The sequence below is a fragment of the Spinacia oleracea genome, chromosome 6, assembly GCF_020520425.1.
Source record: "Spinacia oleracea cultivar Varoflay chromosome 6, BTI_SOV_V1, whole genome shotgun sequence".
Taxonomy (NCBI): domain Eukaryota; kingdom Viridiplantae; phylum Streptophyta; class Magnoliopsida; order Caryophyllales; family Amaranthaceae; genus Spinacia; species Spinacia oleracea.
Window position 1 is genome coordinate 149874675 of NC_079492.1, and position 11396 is coordinate 149886070.

General features: G+C 35.1%; 1 protein-coding gene across 1 annotated transcript; it reads left to right on the top strand.

The window, feature by feature from the left end:
* Window positions 1–1169: 1169 nt before the first annotated feature.
* On the top strand, window positions 1170–7277 carry LOC110791103 (mechanosensitive ion channel protein 10). Its single transcript, XM_056832511.1, has 6 exons — window positions 1170–2180; window positions 3122–3458; window positions 4141–4264; window positions 4783–5076; window positions 5750–5952; window positions 6700–7277. The coding sequence occupies exons 1-6, from the start codon at window positions 1190–1192 to the stop codon at window positions 6968–6970; spliced, it is 2220 nt and encodes a 739-aa protein (XP_056688489.1). The 5' UTR covers window positions 1170–1189; the 3' UTR covers window positions 6971–7277.
* Window positions 7278–11396: the final 4119 nt, after the last annotated feature.

Consider the following 11396-nt stretch of genomic DNA (forward strand, 5'->3'; position numbering starts at 1 on the left):
GCGTGCTTTGTCGTATCGGGTCGGGTCGAACCGTGCCGTACCTTCTCGTACTTTTCCAGAAAAACGTGGCCCACGACACCAGTGCAGAGTAATACTTTTTTCATGTTTGTGCTGGGTCGGGTCGGGCCGACCCGGCCCACATACATCTTTACTTTTGTACTACACTAGCTAGTTAGTGAGTAAACCACAAGCGATAATATGGCGATACCACCCATAAACCACACCAATTAGGATCGAACACCTGAAATCAGAGTTGTCATTTTTTGGTCTTTCTATTGTGTGAAATCTTGCTATGAATTCAGGATGGATGTGGCGGGTATTTCATTTGGATTTCTAGTTACGAAAATGATAAAGGTCGCAACATGTGACCTTTAAGTCGTATACCAGCTAATTGACAAGTGGTATTGTCATGTTGTGGCCTCTACCAGCTAATTTAAAATCAATATCATTCAACAGTTTAATAATTTCATTGGGTAGTCAGTAGTGTAATGATACTTTTGATGTGGTATAATGAATTTTACTTTATTTTTATTTTTATGATTACAATAATGGTATATATTGACGTATTGTAGTCTTAATTAGCTTAATATACTACGTATACATTACATGCATGTCAATTTCATTTTCTTTTAATTACATAGCAGCTATTGATTAAGACTTCCCCGAAAGTTAGATGCGTCGGTTAATTCAAACTTTCCACATCAACTAGCTAGATTATAGTACTACGTATAATGCATGTACGTACAAAGTGAATGACCCATTTACGTACGTAACCACTCAAAAGCAATTCGTGGACTATGGACCGTGGTGCACATAAAGCTACGTGCACCAAAAGAACATGTGTGCATAAGTAAAAGAACACGACACTACGGCAAAAGAACACGCGATATAATATTTCACTTTTTTATTATAAAAATAAATTATTATTTTACTATTTATTAAAACCTAAATAAAAAAAAATACTCATGTTCTTTTCTCGTAATCAGATGTTCTTTCAATTATATACTGTGTTCTTTTGGTGCACGTAGCTCTATGTGCACCATGGTCCACCTTCTAAATTACGACTCAAAAGAGTGGTAATTACTAATTAAGTAATTAACAAGTTAGGAGGTCCATTAATTAATACTACTTTGAAAGTACTTAGCTTTATATAAGTGGGTTGGATTATTAACCAAAAAGAAGGTGAAAGATGAATGGTGATCAAGTTATTGTGTACATGGCTGAGGATCTTACGCAAGGCGACTTAACCTTGCCCTCAGTTCGTACAACTTCCGGCACCATCAACGTTGAGTTACTAGGTGATCAAATAAACAAACCCTTACAACCAACTAATAGTACTCTTAGAAAAAGAGCCACCTTACACCGTCTTAGCTTCTCCAAACCCAAATCTCGAAACACTGAGTTAAATTATCTCCTTCCCAAAAAAAATGTCACTGCTGATCAGTTTCATACTGTTGATCAGTTTGAAACTGATCAGACGAGCAAAACTGCGACTTGGGAAGAAGAATCAAGTAACCATTGTAATAATGGTGGTGATCTTAGTAGTTCCGACTCCTCCTCAAATTCTTCGTCTGAGGAGGAGAAGGGAAAAGATGATGTGGAAGAAGAAGAAGAAAAGAGTGAGGGTAGTAATAATAAGCAATATCACAAAACAAACAAAAAGGTAAGGAAGATTAAGTGGAAGAGAGTAGGAGAGTGGTCATTATTCTTTGCTATATTGACTTGCTCAATCCTCTCCGTCACCGTCACCGCCTTCCGGGACAACAATGTGATGGGCTTACTTCCGTGGCGGTGGTGCTTGTTGGCGATGGTGGTGTTTAGCGGCCGTCTTTGCTCAGGGTGGCTAGTGAGCTTCTTGGTGTTTCTACTAGAGAGAAACTTCATGTTAAGGGAGAAAGTGTTGTATTTTGTGTATGGGTTAAGGAAGATCATACAAAGTTGTGTTTGGTTAGCACTTGTGTTGTTAGCTTGGACTTGTATGTTCAATTCTAAAGTACACCATAATAATGAGATGGTGAAGAGGGTGTCTCAATTGCTAGTAGCTATCCTTGTTGGAGCAATCATATGGTTGGTCAAGATTGTTATGGTTAAGAGTCTTGCTTCCTCTTTCCATGTCCGGACTTACTTTGATCGTATGAAGGAAAGTGTCTTTCATCACTACATACTCGACACACTCTCAGGTTCGCCACTTTTTTTTCATATATTGTTAATACTTCCTCCGTTACATAATTATGTTCCGATTTATACTTTTTATGCTTGCAAGTGCACATTTTGTATGATTTATATCTTTAATTATTCATTAGGAAAAATTATAAAATTGATATTATTAAAATATTAATTGAGTCTAATCAAACAAGACCTTACATGAATATATTTTTTCTTATGCATGTATTGAAAATAATTTAGAAAATTATCATCAATTGTAAATAATGTCAAAATTCTAAATTGAAACATCATTATGAAACAAAGGGAGTACGTAATATATATTGCATACAGTCAGACCTTTAAAATTTGTGTCTAAAGTTAGAAAACGTTGACTATAAATTGTCAATATTGTATAAGATTTTTTGTCATTTACTCCCTCCGTCCCTTAATACTCACACCGGTTTTACCGGTGCGGAGTTTAAGACATTTAAATTGACTTATTAATTTAATGGGTGTTAGTTGATAGTGGGGTATTTTTTTAATATAGTTAGTGGGAAATGTGTAAGAGATGGAGAGTGGTGAGTGGGGGTGTGAATTTTAAAAATGATTTTTTGTAGGGAATAGGGTGTAGGTGGGGTTAGTACGTAAGTGTGAGAAATAATATAATATTAGTATAAATTTCCATTTATAGAAGCGGTACAAGTATTAAGGGACGGCCCGAAAAGGAAAGCGGTGCGAGTATTAAGGGACGGTGGAAGTAACACCTTAAAAAAAATCAGTTTTTGTTATTTAAACCTTAATTTATTTTTATAGTTAAACACCTTAAAAAACGAAAAAATTTAAAAATTGACACCACTTTAGCAAAAACGTTGGTTTTTAAGTCTATGCTATAGTTCCAAACAACAAGAAGGAATTGTCTACCATTAAAGCATGTCTTGAGAACTATAGTAACTGTAAAGATCATTTTGAAACATAGGTCCACCGGTTAATGAGCTAGTGTGGGAAGAACATAAACCAATGCTAGGGTCAAAACCTCATCCTACAAAATGGAAGGTTGCTAAGAACTCAATTAGATCAAAGAAATATGGATCAAGAAAATTGGACATGGAGAAGCTTAAGGAACTAAGTATGGAAACTCCAGCATCGATTTGGAGTTTGAAGAGGTTGATGAAGCACATTAGATCTTCTGGTTTGTCCACAATTTCAAAGAGTGTTGATGAATTTGGGAAAGCTGAATCTCAGATTACAAGTGAGTGGCAAGCTAGAACTACTGCTAAGCGCATCTTCAAGAACGTTGCAAAATGTGGTGTCAAGTAAGTAAATAATTATTATTTTAAATGATTTTTATTTATCGATAGTTGAAGATACTAATATTACTCGTAATAGTTAATGCATGTTATGCATTTGAAAAAGTTGACTTATTTCAACTAAAAATAAACGTTAAAACGATTAAGAAATGAAATAGAGATCTTAATTTTAAAATGAGGAAACTGTAAAGATGTAGTGAATAACAGAAAACCATACGTCTAAGTTAGTTAAAAACAAATAGTTTTCCATAAGGTATCAGGGTAGTAAATTATTGAATCAAAAGCGCGGTGGCAATGGGGTGTAAAAATCTCTTTATTGAAGGGGATAACTTGGTGGTGATCAATTCAATTAACAAGATTTGACAGGTCCCGTGGGAGATTAGTGGGTTCGTTGTGGATGCTAGTCGGGATTTATTAAATTTAGATTCATTTTTGGTCATTCATTGTTCTTATGATTTTCGTCTTTTGATCATTCTCTTTCCCTCATCATCCGAAAGGATGAGTTAGTTTTTCTATCTCAAGGGGATTAACCTGGTTTTTTTTTACCTTATAAAATAATAAAGTAAATAAATTAGGGTAGTAAATTACAAAAACGTTTTTCATAAGGTAGTAAATAGTAAAGAGGTGTACTTTAAGGTACCGGACAATACAAAAGATTAATGATATAAAGTTGTTACTATATTTGAAGGTACGTTGAGGAGGAGGATCTATCAAGGTTCTTGAAGAAGAATGAGATTCATGCTATATTTCCTCATTTTGAAGGAGCACTAGAGACCGGAAGAGTCACCAAGTCCTCCTTTAAAAATTGGGTGGTAAGTTTATGCTAGCTAGAGCTGATCAATGGTGGCCCGGCCCGAAAATACCGGGTTTTGGTCAGCCTTTTTCGGCCTGGTTTTGGGCCCGAACTTTTTAAAAATTTGCGGGCTTTGGGCAACATAAAACAACAATTTTTGTTATAAATCCGAAAAAAACCGGGTTCTGGGCAGCCTTTTCGGCCCGGTTTTGGGCCCGAACTTTTTAAAATTTTGCGGGCTTTGGACAACGTAAAACAACAATTTTAGTTATAAATTTGGCCCGACCTGAAAAATGGCCCGAAAAGCCCGCCATTTTGGCCCGAAATAGCGGGTTTTGGGCACAAAAATCAGCCCGAAGTTTGACCCGGCCCGACATAACAGACAAATTTTTATGCACTGGGCCCGATCCGAACCCGGCCCGGCCCGAATTTTGATCAGGTCTAACTAGCTAACTCGATCTTAATTATGTGGTATGTGAAAGATAATTAGTTTGTATCTAATTGTTTACGATAACACAAATCTACATGTGATTTAAGGTACGGGCTTATTTCGAAAGGAAGGCACTAGCACATTCTCTAAAAGACACTAAAACAGCAGTCCAACAACTTCACAAGATAGCTTCAGCAGTTGTCAGTGTGGTAATCTTTGTGGTTTTCCTCTTGTTGATGGGATTAGCAACACCCAGTATAGTCGCGTTTGTCATCACACAAATGGTAATCGTAGGCGTCATCTTTCACAACACTTGCAAAATCATTTGCGACTGTATAATTTTCGTATTTGTCATGCACCCTTTCGACATAGGAGATCGTTGTAGAGTTGATGGTGTTCAGGTATATTCCTTTCGTTTCTTTTTATTCATTACGTTTTAGGTTTTGGGTGTCTTAAAATGTTCTTTACATCTCCTTTTATATTGTCACATAATTTATTTATTTTTGGTGCGTATGAGCCACAAAGGCAATATAAATTACAAATGGGGGTAGGGGAATTCGAACTTGAGACCTATTGTACACAGGCCTTCAGCCTTAACCACTAGGCCAAGACATCAATGGTAACATAGTCACATAAATGCTTTAATATATATTATTAAATTGTCACATTGTCACATAAATGCTTTAATATATTATCAAATTGTCACATTGTACCATAAATGCTTTAATATATTATCAAATTTTGTGTAAATGATTATTTTAACCAATTAATTAAATTTATTGGGTCATTTAATTTCTCACACTTTTCTATTGAGACATCAAATTTTTCTCATTTTTCCAATATCAGAATTTTGATAAGAGTGAAAACATTTTAAATAAAAGTAATTTTCCTTATAGAGGAATCTCAATGCACATTAATTAGTCATTAATAAACATGGAAATGACCAAACGTAAAGAACAAAAAGAAGCAGAGGGGTACTAAATATCGATATTCTTGATTGCTAGTCTTGTTTTATGTGATAATTATGTGTGTTTTAGTTGCAATTTATCGAGTTAAATTCGTTCCTAATTGCAGATGATTGTAGAAGAGATGAATATACTAACAACAGTTTTCCTGAGGTATGACATGGAGAAAATCTACTATCCAAATTCAGCTCTTTTAAACATGCCAATTAGTAACTTCTACAGAAGCCCGGACATGTGGGATACAATTCATATCACCATAGATGCCTCCACTCCGATTGAAACCATAAATGCACTCAAGAAGGCAACACAAAGGTAAGATTTATATTGTTTTTATTAAATCGAATACAATTCAATATTACAAAAGCACTTTTCTGTTTTTGGTAATATAAGTAGGGGAAGATCATTCACCAGGATCATTCGTGGCTTGACCCCTCAATTTCTTTTTAAATTGTTAGTTTTATAATCTTGTATATACGTTAAAATCTATCTATCTATTACTATATACTAAAAGAGACATCAGGAATGACACGTGTCAATTCCTGGTGCGATTTTTTTTTCCCGCCAAAAACCACTTTCCCAAAATAGTGTATCTGTTTTATTTTATTTTTATTCTCTACCTTTTTTTTATAAACAATTTATATATGGAAACAAAATTTAGTTTATAAATTATGGCAAAAATAGATACGACGTAATAATAATTATTCTATATTAATAATATTTTAGTCAAATCGCTATATTAATAATGAAAAATACATCACTCAATATTTTGGTCAAATTACCTTATTAGCATTTTAAATATGCATATTAGATCAATAAATTTAAACGAGTATGTTAAAAGTGTTATAACTATGCAGTCGTTTGGGAGATATCCAGTTAAATATTTTGTGAAAAGAATGATCAAAATCCGTGCGTGCACGGGATCTAATATAGTGTTGTGATATATTGGTTGAATGCACTTTTAAAACAAGATCGAGGTATAAGTTTCAGAGTCTGACCACTCTTACTTTTTGGCCAAGATCCGTCACTGAATATACTAACTACGTGTTTTTGTGTGTGCAGCTATATTGACAGCAAACCAAATCATTGGAATTCAAAACATAGCTTCGTAGTCAAAGACATTGAAGACTTGAACCAAATGAAGATGGCCTTATCGGTGCAACACACAATCAACCACCAAAATATTACTGAACGAAACATACGGCTAAGTGATCTTATTTTGGATTTGAAGAAAAGTTTTGAGACACTTTGTATCAAATATCACCTTCTTGCACAAGACGTCCATGTAACTCAATTTGACATGAACAATCCATCAATGCTAACACCATCTTGAATTTCTTGATATTCCATAGTGTTTTGTAATGGAAGTGTGTTAACTAATTTGTGATTATCCATCAATTTAACTATAATGAAGGTGATTAAGCAAGAATCGAGCATGTATGAAAATAAACAAAGACGGAGAAAGGTTTATTGTGGAAACTTGAGTGTCAGACAGCGGCAGAGCCACGGTGATAATAGAGGGGTCCTTAATTGACCAACCTTGAAAAACAAAAGAACTTTATTATAATTATATTTTCATTATAATGTATATAACTTTAGTTATTTTTTTTTTAATTTTTAAATAGTGACACTCTTACTTATAATTTCCGGATCTGATACTGGTGTTAGGTAAAAATTCAAAAATCCACTAAAAAGTACAGTTATACTTAATTCATTGATGGATGATAAAGATTACCAGCTTTCAAAACACTTTGAAAGCTCCCACCTCAAAACCCTCCTTTTTTAAGCCATAAAACCAAACTAATCAGGCTCTCTAGCAAAATTTGCCAGAGAAAGTCCATCTTGAACTGCATTCAATTCCTTGCACGATCATGCGCCTCGTTCATCTGTTCTCGATTAACCTTATAGATAACACACCTGCAGAAAAACCTACTCCATTTTCGTATCCTGTCAATCGTCCACTGCATGCTCATGAATATCATGTGTTTGATGCTTTTGTAAAGACGAGACTAGGATAGAAGAGTTAGTTAAAATTATGACTGAGTCAATTGAGTAAGAGATAATTCATTGCATTCCATTTATACACGCGGTAGATTCAGCCTGGGCCACAGAATGTGACATGCCCCAGGCACAAGATCAAGTGTGGGCTATTGTATACTCTGTAGCAGATGCTAAAGACCACTCTGTTCCAGTATGGTGATTGTCTTTATTCCAGGATGCATCCACCTATAACTGAAAAAGGGGTATGACCATCCACATGTCGCCTATTTCAACATTCCAAAAACCTGGTGGCTGAACAGGGGCTACTTCAGTAAGACCGGGATGCAAACTTAACCATATCATTGTCTAAACTTGAGAAGGGTTCCCAACTGCTGCAGACCATCCTGAATATAGGCGATCACAATGCTTATACTTCCCATTGAATTTCAGAATACTCTTTTATTCCGAGTAATCCAAATAGTCCACAAAATACAAATGAAGTAGGACACTCTATCCTGAAAGATGGCCTTATCGGTGCAACACACCATCAAGGATTCAAGGCATCAATCAACAAAACACTATTGAACGCAGCATATACGTACGGTATCAAATACTCCCTCCCGTCCCTTAATACTCGCACCGTTTTGACTTTTTGTACTATTCACAAAATTCACTTTGACCCTATTTTATTTCTAGTATATGAAAACAAATATTAGTATATAATATATTGTTGGCTTCATCTTAATATATACTTTCAAAATATTAATATTTTCATAAGTTTTTATAATATGTAGTTAAAGATATTAGTGGTCAAAGTTGTGCATTGGCAAGCGTGTCCAGTCGAAACGGTGCGAGTATTAAGGGGCAGAGGGAGTATGGAGTATCATATTCTCCTACGTACAACTCTACAAGGGGTCCATCTTTTACCCATTTCACTATCGAACAACTTGTAAATGCAAACACCATCTTGATATTCCATATTATATCCCCTTCAAAAAAAAAAAAAAAAAACAAATCCTATATCCACAATGTGGATTTTCTACCCTTTTGGTGCTACAAGTTGCTCAATGTTCACTGGGTGATCATGGAGAAGTATCTAAATGTACGTGTACATAAGTGAAACATTTTACTTTTTTCATGTTATTTGGGTTTAAAATATATGTTTGTTTAAAAATTGGATGTATAATAAGAATTGTGCATCCGAATATATAAACCATATATTGTATAAAGATAGTGTTATGTAAACTCGTTTCCTTGTTAGGAATAAATTTTGACAAAATGCTTTAATAGGATAATTGTTATGATACTCCGTACTCAACAACTCGTGTCAGCGACTATTCTCCAAGACTCCAATAGATAGATGTATCATATATTCATATGGTACGAAAATCAAGCAGAGGTTGTTACATTCTGATCGAGCAATTTCTAGCTAAAACTCTCTAGGTGGCCTTGTTCTCTTCACCTAATGTGGTCGATCTTTATAGTTTCCGGTCTAGTTTGGTTTGATCATGTCTGGTCATAATGTTTTTCTTTGAGTGTTTTGATTTAATAAACAATAAGAATAAGGTGAATAGAACAAAAATTAAGTGGAAAATATTTGCGAGGAAAAAAAGAGAGTTAAAGGTACTTTACTTGTATCCTTTCTGTACTTTATTCTCCCCACCACATCTTTGCATGCAGTTGGACATAAAAAAGGAACTCTTAACTCACTCTATCAGGCTCGTTAAAGGATTTTATCGGGTCAGAACTTCTCTCGGATTAACCCTCTTTAAATTAGCGGGGTCATGCACTTTAGTAATTAATGGGGAAAGGCCGGGTTAGTAATCCCCTCCCCCCCCTCACCCAGTCACCCCTAAACACTAGTCAATAATGTTTTAATTGGAGGACCACGAGTACTACGTTGTAATAATTGTTGTCAAATAATTATAGTTTGGTGTTTTTCCACCACACATTATCGGATCAGCCAATCAAAAGAGAAGTGCACAAGCTACCTGCGTCTTGTTACTGCAGTTGACAATGCTGTGAACCAAGTAATAATAGGAGGTCAAGTTGTGAGATTCATACCCCGTTTCTCACAATTCGTAACAATATATTATAGTGGTGAGATCAAACCCTATTAGAGGCCAATTTGATGGGATCTTAACAATTCCACCCACTTTTAAGGGGCACGAACGGGTTTGGACTCGATAGGACATCTTCTCCTTTCAGACAATAAAGGCACGTTATGTTTTATGGTCTAATCAAATATCATGGTCATACTGTATTTTATCTTACAATACAATACATCTAAGGTCATACTGTATCAATGGATACTACTCTGTATCAGCTTAAAGCTAACAACTTACCGCTAATTAATTACCAAACATAAGCTACAAAATAATTCTTAGGTGCACCCGCCACCCGGTACACTGCACATCCAAGGGTATTTTTAAGCACATTGGGTGATCACTCTCACATGATATGCACATACAGGAAGAAAATGCAAGAGGGTGCAATGTGCATCAGGATCATCAGGATACACCTTAGATGTATTGTATTGTAAGCTACTTGATCCATGACGGCGATGAAGAGTGGATTTATGCAGTTGGGCATTTATTAATTGGTAATTGATTCATAACTAACTGGTGCATTCTTTCTTTAAATTTAGGAACAGTATTGCAATAGACGTGTTTATTGAATAAGGTAATCAAATGGGGTGTAGGATTAAGGTTAACTAGCTTTGGAGCCCGTTCAAAGAACGGGCAATTATATAGTGTTTGTTAAGCTGTTTTTCAAAGTGTTAATTTTATTGAGGGATTGTGATTTTAGTTAGGGTATATGATCGATTTATATAAAGGTGACCAAATTTCTAAGTTGAAAAAAATATATAAATTATATGGTGAATTAATATTAAGTGTTAAACAGGGAGATGAAGTAGTAGAGGTTGAATATGAATTCAATGGTGAATTGATGTTGGATGAGAAAGATGTGTTGAAGTTGTGATATGCTCCGTATAACAAACAACAACATGAAAAATTTTAAAAAATTAAAAAATACAAAATACATAGCTGAAAGAATGAGGTAACACATGTCATCTAAGCTTACACGTGTCATCTAATCATGTATGGTTATCCTAGGTATAGACTAGGTATAGATTTAAAGGGCTATTGTTACACATGGTCAAACTAATAGCCCAATTATACCGACACTAAAATAATAATGAAATACTCCGTAGTTGTATAGCTTTGTCTCTTCCTTAATTAAATTTTATTTGCTCCCTTATTGACATATCCCGTAGCTACCGACCTGTATATTCACCACGACCCGTCTAATATTGACATATTCAAGTGAACATTTTCATAACCTGACCCGCTTTTGACGCGCACGGACTCTGCTCTAAGCAGCCAATAGGGCAATAACCTATCTACTCTATCGTATTAAACACAGGGATTTCAGTTTGGAGATCCTACAATAGAAAAGTGTGAAAAGGGAGATTGGGAAATCGATCAATGCATGAACTTAATGCAAAAGGGAAAAGGCACGTAGATGTCGGCCAATTCAAACTTTCCACGTCAGCTTTTTCATACACGTAACAATAATTGTAACCCACGGGCCACGGGGTCCAAAAGGCCAAAACTTGTGATTAAGATAGTTATATAATTATAAACCACAAAAAAAACAGTTCATAGTAAGCATATTGGTTGTTTTCACTTGGTATAATTTTGCGAAAGTGATTCATCATAAACCCGACAACAAATCGCACAATATATGTCCTAAGAAATGACCCACACTCAAAGGGA

Excerpts from the sequence above, each read along its gene's own strand:
- LOC110791103 (XM_056832511.1), top strand. The coding sequence starts at position 1,190 with ATGAATGGTGATCAAGTTATTGTGTACATGGCTGAGGATCTTACGCAA. Across the intron at positions 4,265-4,782 it reads CCTCCTTTAAAAATTGGGTG|GTACGGGCTTATTTCGAAAG; the intron begins GTAAGTTTATGC and ends ATGTGATTTAAG. Across the intron at positions 5,077-5,749 it reads GTAGAGTTGATGGTGTTCAG|ATGATTGTAGAAGAGATGAA; the intron begins GTATATTCCTTT and ends TCCTAATTGCAG.